The sequence below is a fragment of the Carassius gibelio genome, chromosome A1 (genome assembly GCF_023724105.1).
Source record: "Carassius gibelio isolate Cgi1373 ecotype wild population from Czech Republic chromosome A1, carGib1.2-hapl.c, whole genome shotgun sequence".
NCBI classification, from domain to species: domain Eukaryota; kingdom Metazoa; phylum Chordata; class Actinopteri; order Cypriniformes; family Cyprinidae; genus Carassius; species Carassius gibelio.
The window spans coordinates 10,564,336-10,587,474 of record NC_068371.1 but is presented as its reverse complement, the minus strand read 5'-3'; the positions used below and the strand labels follow the sequence as shown (position 1 = coordinate 10,587,474).

General features: G+C 34.7%; 1 protein-coding gene across 1 annotated transcript in view; it reads left to right on the top strand.

The window, feature by feature from the left end:
* Nucleotides 1-23,139, top strand: part of LOC127990397 (receptor tyrosine-protein kinase erbB-4-like) — a 217,992-nt gene that overhangs the window by 176,912 nt on the left and 17,941 nt on the right. Inside the window, exons 12-20 of the mRNA XM_052591497.1 lie at nucleotides 259-458; nucleotides 2,706-2,838; nucleotides 3,332-3,425; nucleotides 5,084-5,238; nucleotides 5,941-5,985; nucleotides 8,008-8,140; nucleotides 10,184-10,306; nucleotides 10,403-10,501; nucleotides 13,920-14,105. Coding sequence (XP_052447457.1) covers nucleotides 259-458; nucleotides 2,706-2,838; nucleotides 3,332-3,425; nucleotides 5,084-5,238; nucleotides 5,941-5,985; nucleotides 8,008-8,140; nucleotides 10,184-10,306; nucleotides 10,403-10,501; nucleotides 13,920-14,105 — 1,168 coding nt within the window. The remainder of the gene's footprint in view (nucleotides 1-258; nucleotides 459-2,705; nucleotides 2,839-3,331; nucleotides 3,426-5,083; nucleotides 5,239-5,940; nucleotides 5,986-8,007; nucleotides 8,141-10,183; nucleotides 10,307-10,402; nucleotides 10,502-13,919; nucleotides 14,106-23,139) is intronic.

The following is a 23,139-nucleotide window of genomic DNA, read 5'->3' as shown; positions in this document are numbered from 1 at the left end:
TTCCACAGATTTGCTCATACTCTAAATTATTTGAATTATCTTTTAGAAATATATATTCAGAAATGTCCTCATAAACTACTTCTAAAAATTCCCTTGTTTAATTTTAGATAAAATTGAAAATGTTATCCTTCAGGATGTGGCACTTAAAATAGTTCCTGTAGAATTGTTGTCGTATATCAGAGATGTCCTCAATTATAGCATGCATTAATGTGAAGAAAAGAGAAGCCAAATTTGCTGTCTGTGGCTTTGTTTTCTCAGTGGTATTTCTCTGCTGATCCTAAAACAGCGCTGGATCTCTGCGCTGAAGTTCCAGTCTTTGAGAGAGATCAGCGCCGGTAACGTCTACATGACCAACAACAGCCAGCTCTGCTTCTACAACACAGTGAACTGGACCAGTCTGTTCCACACCAGCACCCAGAGAGCTCTGATCAAGAACAACAGGGACCCAAGAGAGTGTAGTGAGTGTTGATCAATTTCAGCTCTCATCTACACCTCCATCTGTTCAGTAACTGTTATTTCCTCTAAAAAAGATGTCATGTTTGAAGCAAGAATAATAATAATAATAATAATAATAAAAACTACTTGGCATCCTATAGTGATACATTTGCTTGAAAAGCTTCCATCAGACTTGTTAGTCTCTAAATAGACTTTAATTAGGCGGAAAATTGAGACTCAAAGTTGTTACTATAATTTAATTGCATCATATGTCTTAGTGAATTTTGTAATTAATATAATGGAACATTTATTTATTTATTTATTATTTATTTATTTTTTTGTTGAGAAATTGATATTTTTATTTAGCAATGATGCAATATAGGGATCAGAAGAGACAGCAAAGACATGTTTCAAATATTTCAATTTCAAATAAATGTTATTTTGAACCTTTTATTCATCAAAGAATCTTAAAAAAAAAAAGAAAAAAAAGAGAAGACAAAAGAAAAGAAAACTGTTTTCAACTTTGGTAATGAGAATAAATGTTTCTTGAAGAGCAAATCAGCACAGAACGATTTCTGAAGGATCATGTGGCACAGAATGGATTAAAATGGAAAACAGTTCTTTTAAATTGTAATAATATTTCCTGATCTTACTGTTTTTACTGTATTTTGATCAAATAAATGCAGCCTTGCTGGGCATAAAAAAAAAAAGTTTCTCAAAAAAAAAAACAAAAAAAAAAAAAAAACTCAGTATTATTCAATTAAGTATTGAACTATTCTATATTCTCACTGCTGTAGCCCCAGAATTTGACTTTTTATCTAATGAAGATGTTGCCAGACAGAGAGCCATTTCCAGCGTACACTGCCAAGCTGGATGTAATTAGTGTGCTAATAAGTCTGTAACATTAGGATCAATGGCTCTGTTAGCTGACTAATTCATCAGACTCTTTTCCACACCACTGATCAAAGTGCACTGATCTACACAACTGATGCCCACAGTGTTTTCACACACAAGCAACATGTTCATATGAACGAAAATGTGTTTGCAAACCCTACTGAGGAGTAAGAATCACTGTTTTATGTAGCTGGTGAATTTGAAACCTGTCCTGTTTAAGGTACAATGACACTGCCCTTCAGTGATGCAAAATAAGTTGGGCCCATTTAATGCAAAAAAAAAAAAAAAAAACAAAAAAAAAACAACAACAACCTTCCATTAAATCTGAATACATATTGTTTAAAAAAATGATCATTTAGTTTGAGCTATTTTGTGCATATTGCTAAAATATGGAAAAATATATTAAATTAAATTATAGATTAAAATATAATCAAATTAATCACAATAGTAATAAATTTAATGCATAGTTTCTGGATAAATGTATCAATTTATTTGACCCACAAACTTTTGAACAAGAATGCATTGTTTGTGTGTAGTGTTGTCATGATACTGGAATTTCTAACTTCGATACGATACCTTGAAAAATATTGATATTCGATAAAATGTTCAATATACCGAAGAGAAAAAAAAAAAACTGCCACAATATAACATTTAATTTAAAGATAAATATAACAAGTCTAGAACATGACAATGAGGTATATTTTACAAGAAAAATAAAAGGCTTGAGGTAGTGCACTTGTACAAAATCCTCTCAGATTGACTTGCATTTAAAAACCAGTAAAAGTGCAAGTAAAAAAAAAAAAACATAAATAAAGTGCAATCTTTTGTATTTCCAAGTAAAATCAATTCGAATCACAATATCAACAAAAGGATTCTTAAACTTAAAGCAAAAACAAAATCAGTGCAATCTTATGCGTCAAGTAATAAAATAGTAAACCAAATAATTAAATGGAATCCGTTACTGCAATTATATGCAAATTTTCTGTACAGAGGTGAGTGAGTTTGACACCCATTGTTGTATTCTAAAGTTGTTCTGTCTGTTAATATTTCTTCATTGGACCAGAGGTAACATAATCGGTTGTATTTTTTTACCTACTGTTATCAACGATTAAACTATACTGTAACAAATGCATTGCTCATTGTTCATAAATGCTGGTTAATATATTAATGTTATTTGATGAACAGATTTTAATGCCAGATTCACAAATTATAACCGATCCAAACAAACATGCGTGCATCTTTGCGTGCATATTTAATGAATACAATAAATACATTAGCATATTTGTAGAATGGAAGTGTCAACGTTCCAAAATAAGAAACTAATAGCAGTGTTTTCTTTCTTTCTCTTTGGATGCGTCTGTTTTTTTTTTTTTCAGCTAATGAACAGATGGTTTGTGATCCGTTGTGTTCAGAGGGAGGATGCTGGGGTCCCGGTCCAGACCAATGTCTCTCATGCAAATACTTTAGCCGAGGAAGGACATGTGTCAAGTCCTGTAATTTATATAATGGGTGAGTATGTGTGCAAACAGATCAGTTGCGGTGTCAGTTTGCTTATCTGTATAGCTTGTTTTTCTTCAAAGTTCTTGCTTTTCTATTTCTTAAACCACTTTAGCTTGCAGTTGGCTTAATATGAATGTGTTTTTCAAATGCAGATTTTCTGCAGTATGACTTTCATGATCAGGCTATCAAGATCAAGGGATCAAAATGCTTTTAATGCTATTTATAACTCAAAGGAATAGTCCGTCTCTCATACTTATCAGGCAGGCTGAAAAAAATAACATGGAGATGTGGAAACAGGCTTTAAAAAAAGAACAGGCAAAATGTCCAATGCTAGTCTTTTGTTAGCAAATGTAGTGTAGGTTTTGTGTCATTCAAGAATTAGTTGAGCATTTATGAAATACTTTTTTTTTGTGATGAAAATATAGCTTGTAGTCATTGCACATTTTATGAGAAAATGTTTATGCATTTTTGTTATGCATAACCTCTAAAGTATCTGTTCTAGGGATGTTCGAGAGTACGCCAATGGCTCGGTTTGTGTTGAGTGTGACAGCCAGTGTGAAAAAGCCGGAGAGAAAAGTTTGACCTGCCATGGCCCGGTAAGAGCCTAAAAGCCATCTAAGACTATTTGTTACTGGGATTTTGATTTTACTTTAATTAAAACTTGATATCCTTTGACATGGAACAACAGAAAAACAATCTTAGATTTCTTAGAGTCGATTGCATTCTCATCTCATCACAGCTCCAGACTGAATATAAAGTGAAACAGAGTGATATTGATTAGAAACAAATTAAGCTATCTACTTACAGTCTCAACATTATTGATTAAAATCATGTCTGTATCCTCATTCAAAATGGTTACATTATCAGACTGAAGTAGATGATGCAAGCCTTGGCTAACCATGCTGTATCATACAGATGCATATTATTGTTGCAAAAACTTTTTATACTTAAATTTATACTTAAGAGGCAAACCCCTAACACAAAATCACACGGCATGTCCAAAATGTCCTACATCTGTGTTATGGATATGAATGATATATAAAATAATGTTTTTTTTTTTTTTTTTTAAGATACTCTAGGTGTGCTTTTACTTTCCTTACCTATTGGACTTATGATTTTTGTTTGTTGCATGGTTAAAATGCTATACTGTAGTCGAATGCTCAGCAATTCTGAAGTTTGGCGTCAGAACCTTTTGAGAAAATGGGCATGTTTTTGTGACATATCAGGACACAACTCTGTATAATGACATGGGTATGACACAGGTATTACAAGGAGAGGGTGACTTATGAGGACATAACCCATGTCCCCATTTTTCCAAACGCTTATAAATCATACAGAATTAGTTTTGTAGAGAAATTAAAAATGCACAAAGTTTCCTGTGAGGGTTAGGTTTAGGGGTAGGGTTGGTGAAGGGCCATAGAATATACAGTTTCTACATTATAAAAACCATTACACCTATGGGATGTCCCCACTTTTCACAAAAACAAACATGTGTGTGTGTGTGTGTGTTTGTGTGTGTGTGTGTGTGTGTGTGTGTGTGTGTGTGTGTGTGTGTGCGTGTGTGCGTGTGTGTGTGTGTGTGTGTGTGTGATAAGACATGTTCGCTGCCCGCTTTAAATCAAACACAGAGATGAAGCAGTGTGGTAAGATCACATTTATTTGAATTAATTATTGAGAACAAGAATGAGAGAGAGAGAGAGATAAAAGTTACACATGTGAATTATTTGCATCTAATCTAATTCTTTCCTTATTAATTCCTTGTTTTATTTTTGTACCATTATTATTACAATTGTTATGATTATTTTACTTTCTTTTATGTCAAGCACTTTGAATTACCATTGCGTAGGACATGTGTTATTTAAATAAGCGTGCCTTGTCTTTCCTTGCATCTGAGAGTCTCTCTGTACAAATAAAGAAGCTGTGGGTTTAGTTACTTCAATAACACAGATTTTAGCCACTTGTTGCTGAGAAATATAATTTGCTCCTGAATATTTCTGTGTGTGCGATCTCTGATCTTGAGTGATCTATGTGTGTGTGTTAATGAAAGCACAGCATTGCATAGTTTTTCTTTATAGTAAACCTGAGCCAAACTGAACCGGAAGCTATTAAATAAACATTAACAAAGGGAGCATACAGCTACATGCCCATGCCTGTTTCACTAAATGTTTCCTTTCCACTTGTAAAACAGTACGTCATTCTCTTGAGACACTTTTCATGTCCTAATCTTTCGTCTTCCTCTCTTCTGACATTAAAGGGGCCAGATCACTGTCTGAAGTGCTTGCATCTCAAAGACGGACCCAACTGTGTAGAGAAATGCCCTGATGGTCTGCAGGGAGCAAACAGCTTCATCTTCAAATATGCTGAGACCAACAATGAGTGCCATCCCTGCCACCCCAATTGCACCCAGGGGTATGACTGATTGCTTGTGTTTGCTCATAAATCTATTTGTAAGCTTCTTTTCTTTCTTTAACTGCATCAAACACAATATGCCCAGAGCACTTACCTAACTACCCATGTGGGTAAAGCCTTTGTGATTACCACATTCAGTCTTAGACAAATGAGCTTGGGGGATTTGAGAATGGAGAGAACAGGTTCCTGACTTCCTAGATCAGTGGTTCAAAACTGTTTTTTCTGCAGGACCCAGATTTTTATGCTGGACATCAATGGATGACCCAACACAGTGATTAAATAGTTTTTTTGGACACAATCATCTTTCACACTTAAGACAGAAATTTCTTTGATACATGGATTGGTTGAACATGTAGCTTGTAGCTTGAGTTTTCAGTCACTTTGCATTCCCTTGTTAGTTGAAAATTCAGTACTCAAACACTTTTGCATAGAATAAATTAAGGCTATTAAAAAAGTAATAATAATTGTATAATTGTATCATAATAATTTGGCTAAAATAAAGTTTTAAAATTGTCACATTCGTAACAGTTAATCACTTTTTTCTCCTTTTTTAATTTTTTCAATTAAGGCTACTCATTTTGTTTTATTCATTTAAGACAGTATGAGAAATATATGGTGTTTATTGCTTTAATCTAACAGTCTGTTGCAGTGTAACTGAAATAAGTTGATTGTAACTTGATGATATGATATTCTATGTTGCAGTTGTAGTGGACCCCGAGTACAAGATTGTGCTGGCATGTTGGACAGGTAAAAGCTTTCACAAATGCAGCCAATTTCAGTAAAAAAAAAAAAAAGAAAAAAAGAAAAAGCCAAATAAAATTATTTCCTGCACTGAGAGATTATTTGGGAAATTAAATACAAAAAAAAAAAAAAAAAAAACAAAGAAAAAAAAGTATGTATATATATATATATATATATATATATACGCGCTAATTTTGACAGCACTAATATATATATATATATATATATATATATATATATATATATATATATATATATATATATATATATATATATATATATATATTAGTGCTGTCAAAATTAGCGCGTTAACGCATTCGATTAATTTGAAATATTTAACGCGTTAAAAAAAAAATAACGCAATTAACGCGGTTGCAGTTTTTTTTTATTTCCAGTTGTGGCCTATGTGTGTTCAACGTGCAAAGAAATATGGATAAGACCAAGGAAGGACTTTTAGACGGAAAGTTTCAGTATAAAACTCTGCCGGATTACTCTTCAGTCTGCCACAAGAAACATTACTCTTCATTCAGTCTGCCACAAGAAACAGCAACATTAAAATCATGAACTCAAATGTCATTGTTTAAAAAAAACAAAACAATGACTGTAACAGTGCGTAAATCAGACCTTTCTGTAACGCTAACGTTAATAAGCTTAAACGAAAATAAGGAAATAATTGTGTAGCAGGGTATTTTTTGTGCACAGTGCCGCGAACTGTCAATCACTCCTGTACGCGTGCATCACTGTCCTCCTCAGCTGCAGCAACTTGCGCTCTCTCTCTTCATCAAGCTTTAAAACAAAAAGGGGACAAAAATATCATATTGTCTTTGTGCATAGGCTTTAGATTAATTAGATAAATGAATATCTAAATTTGTGCCTTGCCGTCTACGGTATTTGTTTAGAACTTAGAAAAAAGATGCTGCAGCCAATGAGCAGCCAGCGGGGGCTGCAGGACGACTCAACCTCCGCAGACAGTTTTTAATGTTTATCAGACAATAAATACTCAAGATTTTGCTTTAGTATAACTCACAGCGAGTTTCACACACCTTCTCCGGCCACGTTGAGTTGTTGACACTTAACAGTGGGAAAAGCGACACATGCGCTATTCACTTGTATAACTTAAGGGTGAATGGGTAATGTAGTTTCTGCTCTGGGTGGGATGAATTAGGAAGCTTGCATTGTGAAGGGCGCTCTGAAAATCGGCAGTGCAGGTAAAAGATTAAAACCTCTATTAAAACAGATGTCCAAATGAGCGTACCGGTACGCTACAAGCACGTTCTGGGCGCACGGAGAGGTGGCGGTACGCTCAAGAGCTATATTTAGAAGTGGCGGTACTGAGTACCGGTGCGTACTGGCCCACTTAAAGCACTGGCAATGACTATACTTTGGAATTTTTTTGCAGTCCACTTAGAATTCAACATGGAAATCATTTTTGTTTTTTATTGGCATTGATTGTTTTGAAATTCAAATGGTACTTACATGCCTGTGTTTTTATTTCTGTAATAAATATGGCTTTCAAGCCAACAGTTAATTTGGAGGATATTGATGGTTTATTGCAGGTATGTTGTTTACATGAGAAAATCTGTGTTACAAGTTAAACAAAAATTCCAATAAACAATCATATTTTGAATTTAAATAGTTTCTTTGTCTTGAGTTTACATTAATTATTTACATTTTACATTTACATATCCAAAAAGTTCCAGTCTTTTAATTGCGATTAATCGCGATTAATCACGATTAATTTTAAAAAAAATTGCGATTAATTAGTTAATTTTTTTTAATCGATTGACAGCACTAATATATATATATATATATATATATATATATATATATATATATATATATATATATATATATATATATATATATATATATATATATATACATACATTCATAAATAATTTAAAATAAAATGCAATATTGAACTAATAATATTAAATAACAAGTATGCAGTGCTGTGGGTTTTTTTCTTGTTTTTAGGGATAAGGCATGCATAGCAGTAAAACTTGATATTTTCTTTTGATCTTCCAGGACTCCTCTGATTGCAGCTGGGTTAATCGGGGGTCTCTTTGTGATGGTCATCATAGCTCTGGGTGTGGCCGTTTACATCCGCAGAAAGAGCATTAAGAAAAAGAGAGCTTTACGTCGTTTCCTGGAGACTGAGGTGAGACAGGCCTGTTCTCATAAATTTACATAAATCAGTAACCACCGACTAAAACAGAAACATTCCACACAATATACATAATATCTTCTGTCTCTTCTATCTGTCACAATGCATCAAAATCCTTCCCTGTCTACAGCTTTTTTTTTTTTTTTTTCATTTCTTGGTGAGCTGCATGCTTAAAAATTCCCCAGCACACACTCCATAAAGTATTCGGTGGAAGGCCTTCCTTAAATGCATGGTAGGTTTGTTGGGTTAATGCATAGTCCTGTTGCCCTGAATGACTGTGCAGCCTATTAAAAAACATGGCCTGTCTATGCTGGTTTGGATAATTTGCAGGTGGAGCATCAGTGTTATAGACAGCTGTCACCCTGAGAAGATGCCCTGTATCCCAAAAGCTGACAGACACACTCGCACACTAGAATCCTGAAATCCGTTTTAGCAAACCTGAGGCTTCTGTTCAAGTAGAAGGTTATATGTTTCTGCCAAAAGGAAAGCGATTAGGAGAGATCTAGACCACCCAGTTTTTTAATAAAACATGCATCTGTCGAATGTTTGCTAGTTATCTCTGAAAATGTTCTAATTTATTTTTATTTTTATTTATTTATTTAGCTTGAATGGACGGAAGAGTTGAAATTATGTTGAAACATTCCTTTTCTTCAGCTGAAAGCTTTACAATAATATTAAACCACTCATACACTATCCTTTTACAGTGAGAAAAAATAAATAAATCAATTGTATGTTTGACAGATGTTTCTCTTTCAGCACCACATATCTGGACAGCTCCCTCTAATGCGCAGTCTGAATGCTGGATTCCAGCACCACAGAGATGGACAGCTCCACACTGTGTGTGTTCAGTCTGCACTTCCATAAAACAAAGTGACAGCCTTCCATTCTGTGCTGTGATTGGTCACTTAAATTAACAGTTAGCCCCAAATAATGGATAACAAAATTTTCATGTATACAAATTGTTAAAATGTCACTATAAAAGTGCCTTTTCCATTACCTAAGATTGAAAGTGCTGAGAGGACTGCCTGTATAAGGTATGCTGGAAAATTTCTCCTTCGTTCTCATAAATAAAAACAGTGTATCCAGGGACAAAAGGTCATTATTTGAACTGTTATCAAGGGTTTAATTCCTCCATTCAGAGAAACAACAACAACCAAGAAAGACATTTAGCAAATACTTTTTTTTTTTTTTCAAAACAATGTATTTGCTGTACTTATTACTTGGAAAATTCCCAGTATAATATATATAATATATAATAATTCATTCAACTCCATAATTGTTCCATTTTCATAATATATATCATATTATTTTTCAATTTTATTTTATTGTGATGTAGCAGCCTAACTGTCAAGTAGGAAAAAGTACTTTGTACATTCTGCTAAAGTTCTTTATTTGGATTCCACAAAATAAAGACAAACAAGTGTGGAACAGTATGAATATGTGTAAATAATAGTGTTTTTATTTATTTATTTATTTATTTATTTATTTATTTATTTATTTATTTTAACTTTGAGTTTCCTAACAGGGGCACAATGTTGATAGCTCATGGATCAAGCTTTATGGTGTTTAAACCTGCAATCCTTTGGTTTACAGCCAGATCTAGCACCACTGCACCACACAAAAAAAATAAAAATAAAATAAATAAATAAATAAATAAAAAACACTACCTTCTTCTTAGACAGGTCTGAAATCAGTTTATTGCGGAAACACAAGCTACTAAAGAAGTCCAAACACACACACTCAGACACAGAATGTTTTTATTTTTTATTTTTTTATTTTTTTATTTTTTTATGCAAGCCAGCCCCCAATGAAACTACAAATGCCACTTTGTATTTAGCAATTATATCTTTGTACATCCTTTCAACCTTTCCCTCTTCTCTACCCCTCTTATCTTCAGTAGCTTGGTTCCCTTCACTGCATAAACAAACTTAATTCTGAAAACATGGTTAAATGAAACTTCTAAGAGTTTGTTTTGGAGCTCTGTGTATTTGTGCATTCAAAAGTTGTGAATGATCTAAGGCTTGGTTGTTCAAGCAGTTGGTGGAGCCATTGACCCCCAGTGGTACCGCGCCAAACCAAGCCAAGCTGCGTATATTGAAGGAAACTGAACTTAAGAGAGTCAAGATTCTGGGAACTGGAGCCTTTGGCATGGTCTATAAGGTAACACTTCTATGTTTATTGTGTCTTCCTGTCAGCATTTGTTGTTTTATATGATTTAAGGGGTTTGTTGGCTAATTCTAATGTCTTCTTTATAAGGGAATCTGGGTTCCAGAAGGGGAAACTGTGAAGATTCCAGTGGCTATAAAGATACTCAATGAAAGTACAGGACCTAAAGCCAATGTGGAGTTTATGGATGTAAGTAAAACACCTTGATCTTAATAATACCCCTTTAAACGGTTGTTTAAAAGTCAGTTTAGCCATTCAGGTTGACATCAATCAAACTTGATCCCATTTACTTTTCTTAATAAACATTCCTGGTCTTAATTTTGCATAATATTGTGTGCATTATTCTAAAAAAAAAAGTTTATCCTTGTTAAATTAGAAATATAGCTTATTTTACCTCACCACATCAAATTTGGTTTAACAATAACCAAATCAGTTGTTTTTTTTCAGTCACATATTTTATCACAATTTTTGTTTTTGTTTTTTCTCGTTGACACTCTTTGTCTCTCTTGCTCTCCCAAGATTCAGGAAGAGGTCAAGCTCCTTTCAAAAAACATGAAAATGCTGCCTCATGTGCTGTGGACAGTGTTGGGTGTAACACAATACTGTAATTAAATTACTGATCCACTGAAAAATTAAGTCTAAATTATGTCTAATAAAAATAATCACACACGATTCTGTTGATCTTTATATGCCATGATCATTTATGTGTTATTCTCACCTACATTAAAGTGTTTTTTCATAAACCTGTACGGATTTTACTAGTTGGGCTTTTTCTTGCCAAACTGAAATAATATATTGATTAACTTTTCTAAAGCTTTTTTTGTTATTCAGATATGTTGTTATTTGTTAACCAAAGAAGGTTTTTTTTTTTTTTTTTTTTTTTTTTTTTTTTTACAGTATTACAGTTGTTTTAAAGCTGAAAGGCTAAACCAGTATATGTTTGACTCAAATTGAAAAATTATAGAGTTTAATTTCTATTAAGGTTTATAGGGATTTTAAGTTGTAGCCTATTTAGTGATTTGAATAATTAAGTTACTTGTTGAGTAACTAAATTACTTTTCAGACAGAGTAATTAGTAATTTAATTTAAATACAATTTGATGATGTAATAGTAGTTAATAACTTTTTGAAAGTAACTTACCCAACACTGGCAGCGGATAACTGCAGTTGCCTAGGAATTTCTTTGTGCATGTTTCTGTATTCTGTTAACTGTGCACATACATAAGCAGTCAAGATGATGCAGACCTACTTATGAAAGATTCGTATTCATCACTGACTATGTTGTAACACTTACATATTTATTTATTATATGTGCATTTATGAAGGCACTTTCTTCCTTTTGAAACATACGTCTATGAGTGAGACAGGGCAGCAGTTGCAGGTGAGGTCAGGCTCACTGATAGTTATCTTTGCTGTAGAAGGCAAGAGTACAAAAGCATTTGCAGAGAGACTTGTTATGCTCCGTGTAGGATTTATGCTTACAGTGCTGTCATTTGCTTTGTTGTTAATACATTAAAAAAAAAAAAATATATAATATAAAAAAAAAAAAATATATATATATATATATATATATATATATATATATATATATATCATGCATGAGTTGTTCATGACCTTTCCCTGACCCTTTGAATGAAATGAGCTGTTTATTTGTTATTTGTACATGAAGAAATCTATTTAAATGGCCTCTTCATATGTAAAACGAGATACAGCACTATGAACTGGAGATTTGCTGTCAGCTCCAGTCAAGTTTGAACATTTCGATTCATAATAGCCTTCATGCAAAGCTGCATTACAAAGACAGGTTCACAAAGCATAGTGCAAACAAAGTGCCTTATGTAGAATTAAATAGAAAAGGAAACTATGCACAAAATTCCATGATTGTGTATTGTGTATTTGCAACAGAAAGGCGTAAATGTGTGGATAGGGATGAGATTATAGTCTCCTGTATGAGAATTAATGCCTCAATGAACTAATTAAATGCAGTTACCCCTAATGTCAGCTTGTTAGGTGTATAAGACATCTGCAAAATCTGATTATTCAGAAATGGAAGAAATACAAAATAATCATCAGTCGGCCTCAGTCTGGAGATCTCGCCTCATGGGGTAAGGATGATCATAAGAATGGTGAGGCATCAGCCCTGCACTACACAGAAGGAGCTTGTTAATAATGATATTAAGGCAGTTGGGACCACAGTCACCAAGCAAACCATTGGTAATACACTATGCCGCATTGGACTGAAATCCTGCAGCGCCCACAAGTTCCCCCTGCTCAAGGAGGCACATGTACAGGTTGGTTTAAAGTTTGCCAAGGAACATCTAAATGAACCAGAGAAGGCTTGGGAGAAAGTGCTGTGGTCAGATGAGACCAAAATTTAGCTCTTTGGCATTAATTCATCTCGTCGTGTTTGGAGGAAGAGAAATGCTGACTATGACTCCAACACCAACACCATCAAGCACAGGGTTGGAATATTATGCTTTGGGGCTGTTTTTCAGCTAAAGGCACAGGGCGACTTCACCACATTAAGCTGCAAATGGCCAGGCCCAGGTACTGTAAAATCTTGGACGAGAAGCCTTCCCTCAGCCAGAACACTTAAGATGGGTCATGGATAAATTTTCAAGGATTACAATGACCCAAAATATTCCGCAAAGGCAACAAAGGAGTGGCTCAAGAAGAAGCGCATTAAGGTCATGGAATGGCCCAGCTAGTCTCCAGACCTCAATCCTATAGGAAATCTGTGGAGGGAGCTGAAACTTTGAGTTGCCAAATGACTGCCAAGAAACCTTAAGGATTTAGAGATAATCTGTAAGGAGGGGTGGATCAAAATCCCTCCTGATATGTGTGCAAATCTGGTGACCAACTAAAAAAATCGGACCCATATTAAGTGGCCTTAACTACTAAGTACTTACATTTTAATTCATATTTTAGTACAATTTACTTGTTGTGTACATACATGTTTTTACATTGTACTTATATTTAAAAAAACTACATGTAATTACATCTGTATTTAATTTCTGTAATTACATTTATAATTACACTGTTGACCCATACTTTACACCTTAACCCACCCTTAAACTTACCCATACCTCCAACCCTCTCCCTAACCTTACCCCTATCCCACCTCAATAGCAGCAAAAGTGTTTTACAATACAACATGAACACAATAAGTACATTGTACTTATTTGTTTATGTAAGTACATAGTGGTTAAGGCCACCTAATATAAAGTGGGACCAAAAAACCATCTCATTTCTGTGCTTGCCATCAAGGGTTTCTGCACCAAGTACTAAATCATGTGTTGCTTAAGGATCAAATAGTTATTTCACTCACTGAAATGCAAAATAATTTCTAACCCATCCATCAACAAGGAATTCGATTAGTTTTTTTTCAGTAAAGTGTCTTGACATTTGTTTCAAAAGTAAAAAAAAATATTAATTAAAACAACATCTTAAAAGTGTGCACACATATACACAAGATGCTGCAGAATATGCCAATGAACTGTCAGAGATTTCTGTCTAGCATGTTTACATAAAATAATGTTTTATCTCCCATGAGATACATTTACTTTGTGTGGTTCAGTGACCTGATCTTTTCTGTTTCTGGACATTAGGAAGCACTGATCATGGCCAGCATGGAGCATCCTCATCTAGTGCGTCTTTTGGGGGTCTGCTTGAGTCCCACTATTCAGCTGGTAACTCAGCTCATGCCCCATGGCTGCTTGCTGGACTACGTACATGAACACCAGGAGAACATCGGCTCCCAGCTGCTGCTCAACTGGTGTGTGCAGATCGCAAAGGTAAGCAGAATTTCATGTGTTTGTGGTATCAGTTAGAAAGTGTCCCTGTATGTACTGTAGGAGTTATATACTGATGATTTCTAGATCATACATGGAAAGTGACCAATGCCTGTCAAGCTCCAATATTCTGATTGGCTGTGCATTAAAACTGTTTATCTGATGATTTAAAATAGGCAGAATGCTAGATCTAACAAGCCACAACTAATGAAAATAATACGTTTTACCATTTACGGTCAAATTGCACTATAAACATAAGTGAGAGCTGTTGTTTAATACTCACATAGTTGTGGATTGTCCATTACTTATATGATTCATGCAGTATATTCCATCGTCTAAAATCATGCTATCATTTCAGATCGCTCAAACACCACAGTGTTTTCTAGGTAACATCCACCTTTGAATGGTTTAATTGTATTTGTACTGCACATTATGGGGGACAGTATAAACACACACACACACACACACACACACACACACACTTCTGCATATATTTTACTTTATTCACTAAGATCATGTTGATCAATTAAAAAAAGAACATAATATACAAACTATTTTGTTGGAGTACTTCTTAATCTTGTAATAAAGGGCAGGCTGGGTAATTGAAGGCAACATGAATTTTAAAGGCTTCCATCAGTCTTCATTTCAGCTTGGAATTGAAAAACTAACCATCTGTGTCTTTTTAACTGAGCCATTGAAAACTTTATAGCTGCATTTATTTTTTGTTCTTTCTTTTTGCAAATACTGAAGCAACACTGAATGAAAGTATCCTTAAAATTTAATTTAATATATTTATATTCATATTTATTAACACACCAAGTAGCCATTATATTACAACTGCCCAGCCAAGAGTAATGAGCGAGCACACCTGGCAACCTAATATTGCCACAGGTGCAGTTCACAGAGCAGTATATATAACACCCAAGGACCGTCTTTCTGTAAGTAGAGTGTCTGCCCATTTATCTGTGTTTCAAAATGGACAAGTTCTGATGGCACGGCTCCTCAGAACTTCTATCTCGGAAATGAGTCGCCTTGTGGGTTGTTCATGTGCCACAAACCATCATCCAGCTGTGTGTCGTCCACAGCTCAATGATGCCTGATGGCAACTGAGACTATCACGCATTGTTCACAGTGACTGCAGGGCCACAGTGCAAAAAATCACCTGCACCTACAGCAGTGGTTAGCAGGACAATGCTTCAGAGCACACAATTAATCACAACCTTCTGCATATGGGCCTGCATGCCCAACGACCCAGCCGTGTCCCCATGCTAACTGCACACCATCACCAAAAATGCATGAAATGGACCCAAGATCATTGAGATTGGACCCTGGATGATTTAAAGAAAGTGGCCTGGTCTGACAAATCAAGATTCCTGGTGCATCACGTCTACAGCCGACCATGAATTTTTTGTTTACCAACAGAGGCTTTGGCACCTTCTTGGTGCACTGTTGGGCAGACACAGGCTGGTGGTGTTACAATTCAGTCCTTATTATCCCAATAGCACGATCCCTGACAGCTTTCAGGGATCTGAACATCATTGTGGACCAAGTGCACACATTCATGCCCACTGTGCTTCCAGCTGGTGATGACCATTACCATTAAACAGGATATTGTATCATGCCACACACTGCCACACTGTCAATGAGTGGTTTTAGGAAGATGATGGCAAATATCTGTTAATGCCTTGAATGTGTGTTTTTTTTTTTTTTTTTTTTTGACTTGGAAAAGCATGTTTGTGCTATATCACCACCACTAGGGCTGTCACGATATTAGATTTTTCATATAACAGTTATTGTTACCATAAAAATTCACGGTATCAATATATTGTGATATCTATAGAAAAGATGGGGTAAAAGAGATATTAGATAAATTACTTTTTACTTGCTAAGGTTTTTTTATTTTTTTTTATTTTTATTTTATTTTATTTTTTTACCCAGCAAACATAAGGATACTGATAAACACAGGGCAAAAAAACTCTGGTTTTCTCCGTCTTCTTTGAAGCTCCTATGAAATAACAAGATGGAAAATACTGTCAAGTTCAACTGTATGATTAATAAATATTAATAGTAACACTTAACAATTAGATGTCATTTGTTAACATTAATGTATTGACTAACAGAATGAACAATGAAAAATACATTTCTTAGACAATGCATTAATCTTTGTTCATGTTAATAAAAATAGTCATTCATTGTTCATGTTAGTTCAGAGTGCATTAATGTTTACAAACACAACTTGAGATTTTAATAATGCATTAGTAAATGCTGAAATTAACATGAACTAAGATTAATAAATGCTGTGGAAAAATGTTTCATTATTATTAATGTTATTTACAAATGTTAATTAATGTAATTAATGTGATTGCAAATGCAAAAATAAGACGAGTAAAGAAAATGCGGTATCACCCTTAGTAATCACCATTTACTTAAATATACGACAGGCGTTAAGGCACACTATTGCCACCTGGGAGCTCAGCCAGGTAGTGGCACTGGAGTATTTACATGTGGTTTACATGTGTTATCTTAAGAGAACTGTTCATTTGAAATATTGCGGTATATCGTCACACACCAAATTAACACGATATCGATAATCGTTGCTTTGAATATTACATTTATAGTCCATACCAGTATATTGCGACACACACCCCTTACCACCACCCTGCGATGTACTGGAACTGGAGGACCTGCTGTTAACATTATGGTACCAGATACTCCAGGAGACCTATCTCCACCTTGTCAAATAAATGCCCCGTGGCATAGAGTTTTTTTTTTTTTTTTTTTTTTATTATTTGGCAAACTAAAGAAGGTCCTACAGGTTAAGTAGTCCATGACCTATTCAGATTTATTTATCTGGAGAGGTCAATGGAAAAAGTCATAGGGATTCTGTGTGTCCTTGTTCTATTTCACAGCATTCCCGTTTAGGTTACCTCAGTTCCACCGCCATTTAATCTGTCTGTTGTAAATGGATTGGCTGAGTTCAAGAGACGGTGCTGGTTTGTTGTAACTCAGAGCTTTGGGCTTTGGCTTAATGGCACCTATTAATCAGGTTGTAGGTTGAGTAAACCACTAGATAACCTTGCCTATTCCTACCCTGGTATTCTGCTGGTGACACAGATCTGCTGTAGAGTTTTTCTCGGTCACGCTGTGAAAATGTTAAAATACTGTTACCAGCCAAATTCTCAATGAGCTGCCAAACTGTTCCTGCACACACTGAAATAATGACCTCAGCATGGGAATGAGATTAAACTCATTATGAGATGATGTATTTAAAGCAGGTTATGTGCCAGATCATACGGTTAGGATTTCTCAGTTGAAATGTTAACCTGTGTGAATCCTTTCCACATTGCAATAATCATATTGGCAGGCTCAATCTGTCAAATGTTACTGACTAACTCTCCTTGACCATGATATAGTTCAGTTGACCAGTCAGAAGTGACGTTAACCCCCTGTGAACAACAGTTCTGACAATGGGCAGACCTCCAACACACAAGCATATCTCCCAGCATGCTTTGATCATTATAATTGTTGCGCCTACACTGGTTCTTTTTTGCAAGAAGGAGTTGCAACAATGCAAATGTTATAATTTATATTTTCCTTCCACCAGTATTATAGAGATTTTTTTTTTCTTAGGCACAATAGGGCATTTTCTGTAATTTTGTTCCTTTTTGTCTAGTGTTATGATCACTCTTTGGAAACCTGCCACTGTGAAAAATGTTTCACCATTGAGGAACCCCACATCAGAAATTTCCCATTGTGCCAAAGGGATCCTCTTCCAAGATTCCCTCTTTTGCAGACTCTGTGTTTTCTGCTGAGATGCATGATTGGAATACCCACTTTAGTTGTTGTGTTTTGTTGTTGTTGTTTTTTTTTTTTTTTTTTCAAGTGCAGAGAAAATAATGACTTATGGCTTTCCATATTGATTCCCTTATAAGAAAATGACTTTTTTTGGGATCTGTTGATCTTAGCACACATATATATATTCAGTAATTTTTTTTTTTTCTAATTCAGTTGTAGTTTTAATTAATTGAATACTTCAAGTTAAAAATAAAATAAATGAAATACATTAAATTAATATATACAATTAATGCAAATAGCATAGCTCATATATATATATATATATATATATATATATATATATATATATATATATATATATATATATATATATATATATATATATATATATATATATATATGTATATATATAGTGACATGGATGGAACACAACCAAAAAAAATTATCTGTATACTTTATGTATGAATATCTACAAATAGTTCTGACATCAGGTTGGTTAAAGGATCACAGGAGTGAATATACCAATGGATTCTGCTCATCCAAAGTATCATACAGGTAATGTGGTTTCTAAATGATTAGTGTAACTGCTAAACGAGATTTTTCGTGAGCCTCTTAGAACGACTCCTCTCCTACTTTAATGAGTGTGTAAATGTGTGTTTGTCTATTACACCGTAGGATTTTATTTGTAGGGTTTGGGGTTGTAAGATGTTGACACCACTAGTGACACTGGGCTTAATTTGTAGATAATTGCAGTTTGTAATGAGAACGAACAGCCAAGGGCGAGTCAGCACGTGTGTCACTGAACTTGTAGCCATTACCAGAAACGAAACATTGAAATTAATGGCATTCTGGTTTAGTCTGCACTTTTATCTTTTCATGCCATTTAATCTTAGCTTCTTCTTCTCTTGGGACTCCAAGAGAGGGTTTCTGAGGCCTTCATTACAACCTATTATTATTCTTTCTAACATTTCTCAAAACCAAACGGTAATAATTTATCACATCTCCTTTTGTGTAACTTTTGGTAATGAACTCAAAGAATGCAATTATACAAACCAATTTAAAGCATTAGATATTAGATAAATTGGTACTTATTTATTGCAACATTGGTTCTCTCTGGGCTGCACAGTCAAATGTTTTAGTTTAATGACGGTAAAGCTGCATATTTCATAGAATGTCTATATCAGTGGTTTTCAACCTGTGGTCCGCGGTGGTATTGCAGGTGGGCCGCCAATTATTTTCTGTTCATTTCCAGTCCATTCTAGGGCTGTGCGATTAAAAGAAAACGTCCTAAAATCACGATTTGAGCGTGCGCATATGCCTAACTCCAGGTTCACACACTGTCTGTGATGCGCCTTTTTTCTGAGCCAATGTTGACGGATCAGAGCGTTCTCACTGCGGTAAAAGGCTAGAAATAAAAACGTGCGAAAATAATTCATGTCTAACACATGAGCATAGAGTGAATTTGTTAGTGAACAGGATGCAGTTTAAGTGAGAGGAGACACGTTTTAAGTGTGCACACTCTCTCCTCGCAAAGCAGCGTGTATCTGAGCAAGCACGACCGGTTTTGTGACAGAGCAAAGGAAATCTGCTGCGAACAGAGAGATTCGCACTCGTGCATTATTTTAATGTGCTTTCGCGTTATATTTATGCGCTCTCACTGCTGACCGCATACACATACTGTATACACACTGCAAACACCTGAGGCACCGCTACAATTAATGAGCTCCATGAACAATGCATGGCAAAAAAAGAAAAAAAAAGTCCCTGTATACAGGATTTATTTTTATTTTTTTGCCACAAGTCTATACATTTTTTTACATCTTCACTATAGTGATAATTTTGACTTATGTCTGTTCTAGAGATGTTACAACTTTTTGATAAAGCTCTGATTGGTTTTCTTTTGGAAATATGTTTCAAATTAATCCTGAATGCATTTATGGCTGTAAAAGCACAATTGCAAAATTGATCAAAAAAATCGCGATCGTTTTTTTTTTTTTTTTTTTTTTTCATATCGCACAGCCCTAGTTTATTCAATAAATATAGTTTAAAATCTAGCTTCTGAGTACTAAGTTATTAACCCAACAATAGCGGGGTCAGTTAATTTTTTTGAAGTGGGCCGCGCAAACATATGTGTTTGGTTGTGTGGGCCGCGAGTTGAAAAAGGTTGGGAACCACTGGTCTATATTATATATTAGATTTATTTAAATTAATAAAATAATTTCTATAAATCATATTTTGTATATTTATTATAGTAACCTTGTTATATTGAAAGTGAGTCCACTGCAATACAATGTTATCTTAGCATCTTTGCATCAGATATTATTTCAATACTTAGTTTTAAGGTTTCAGCAATTTTGTTTTGTCTTTTTTATTTTTTAATATATCTGTATAGATTTGTATTATTTATTTATTTTTATTTTTTATTTTTTATTTTTTGCATGGTTTTAGTTTTATTTAACTATAATAAAGCTCAGCTGAAGTTTTGGAATTGTTGTATTAGCCACATTTTCTATTGTTTTTGTTTTTATTATTTTGTTCCTTCTTAAAAAAAAATCAAGGTTACTTTGTGACATTTACTCTCCTAAATATAAAAAACAAGATTTATTATTTTATTACCTGAGTGGTGACATTTCAGCAGATGCCATGAGAGGGGGCAGTGGGACACTCAGGGAATAGAGGAGCTCACCTTTGTTCCTCAAATCCTGGCAGTCTGCACTCTTTGGTCAAATCTAGCCAGCCATGATACCAAAAACCTTGTATAAATGGATTAGACCCTCTTTTTATGCTTTGTCACTTTTATTTTACTCATTAAATTTTGTCTACACTGGGGAACTACAGAAACGTGTTTTTCAGGTTTTTTTTTTTTTTTCATTTTTCTTTGTTTCATCGTGTTCAGATCATGTGCGCTACATTTCTTTTTTTTTTTTTTCTGAAAAACTATTTGTATTGTTAGATTGTGCCTCTGAAACTGTATGTTCCTGTACAGCATGGTTTTTTAAATCCGGTCCTGGAGGTTCCACTGCCCTACAAAGTTTAGCTCAAACCCTTACTTACCTATGATTTTTTAGGATCCTGAAGACCTTGATGAGCTTGCTTAGATGTGTTTGATTAAGGTTGGAGCTAAACTCTGGCTCTTGCCGAAGGTTGGGGGTAGAGATAAGACTAGCTTTGGCCTAATGGTTAGAGAGTTTGATCCTAATTCTGAGGTTGTGGGTTTGTTGGCAATACCACGACTAAGGTGCCCCTGAGCAAGGCATCGCACCCCCAACTGCTTCCCGTGTGCTGCAGCATAAATGGCTGCTCACTCTTTCGGGTGTGTGTTCATGGTGTGTGTGTGTTAACTGCCGTGTGTGTACTTTGGATGGGTTAAATGCAGAGCACAAATTCTGAGTATGGGTCACCATACTTGGCTGTATGTCACTTCACTTCACTTCACTTCACTTCACTTCAATGTCTCTAGAATACAACGAGATGCTTCAGGAGACTCCACAGGGAAATTTTCAGAATTATATTGCCATTGCATCTTTTTCAGTATGTTGAGTGTATTATTCATATGTTTAGGGAATACACATAGAGTTTCTTTGAGATTTATAAACATGTTTGTTTGTGAGTGAATGCAAATGGATAACTCGAACAAAACAAGTGCTCAATCAAGCACAATGGATGTTTTCAGAGATTTTAGACTTGTGCGTTTCCTGTGAGGTTGACCACTGTGTCCACCAAATGGCAACATATCACTTTAGTTTGTGTTTCTGCTCAAAACACAAATAATATATTGGAAGTAACCAGGAACATTATTCTTTTTGTTGTATATTTTATATTCAGTCAGTAGTGTAGCAATGTGTGACAATGTCAATAAGCAATGCATTTCCATTTTGGAGTTTCATTATTTTCCCAATATAGAGATGCTGCTTTCAAGCCATGTCATAGTCATTGCATTTGTGAGATGTGCGAACATGAATGCAACAAAATGTCACAATAACAGCTGAAAAGCTCTTTTTAAATTAAGACTTTTTTTTTTTTTTAATTTGAGATTTTTCATTTAAAAAAATAAAAATGATCGTTTTTTTCCCCTTTGATCAATTCATTTTGTACACATCTTTTTCCTGTTCTTGAAGAATAGTAATTTATTTAGAAAATAAAACTTGTTGTTTAACCAGTTTATGCAGTGACAGGCGTGCACAATAACCATATTACACATCGCTATCTTTAGCTGCATTATAATCAGTGTTGGGGAGCAACTAGTTACATGTAACAGAATTACGTAATTTAATTACAAAATAAATGTTAAAAATTACAAAGGGGGTTACATCTTAATATTTCCACACACATACAGATTTGATTTAATTTATTTCCCAAATTACACTGACTGCTCTAAAATATGATAAACCAATGTTGCATTAGTTTAGGACACAGAATAAAACACATATTAATTTGATTCTGCAAGTCTGAGAGTAATCAGTGTTGAGCACTACTGTAAGTTTAACCCTGCATGATTTAAATGTTTCAAAATGATTAGATTTGAAAACATTCATTAGGAATATAAGAAAAGTGATCAAAAAGTAATCAAATGTAATAATTTAAGCTAATGTAATCATATTACATTTTAAATAGGGTGCTTTGTAATCTGTAACCTATTACATGTCCAAAGTAACCTTCCCAACACTGATTATCATGATAGCATGCATGCCTTTGATTGTAACATTTGGACATATTTGAGTATATATCATAGGTTTCTGTATGTTCTTGCATTATGTTTAGTACAAGTCACCTCTGTAACTTTCTATTCCCATGTTGATGTTGAGGGCTTCTCTCTCATTCCAGCCCACTTCCTCTTACCCCCCTTGTCAGAATTATTGTCTGCAGAATTAAGCATGCCTTTGCCATAGTGCTTTGTTTTCTCTCTCTCTCTCTCCCTCTCTCTCTCTCTCTCTCTCTCTCTCTCTAATTAGTTCCAAATAATCAAGTGAAGAGTATTTTTTTTGTTATTTGCCTATCCAGAGGCGAGCATGTGTTGTAATAGGGCACTGAGGGACCCTTCCATTCCACTGAAACTTTAACCTTTATTAATGCACACATAAAGGCTGGTGCATAAAAGAGTGAGATGAGGAGATGCTCTATGAATGCCCCCGAATGCACCTCACGCCAGCATTAAGTCTCGCTCCCTGGATCGGCATGCAGAGGGCTTGTTATGCTAAATGCAGGCAGTGTTTTGATTAGGTTACTCCTACTTTCATCTGGG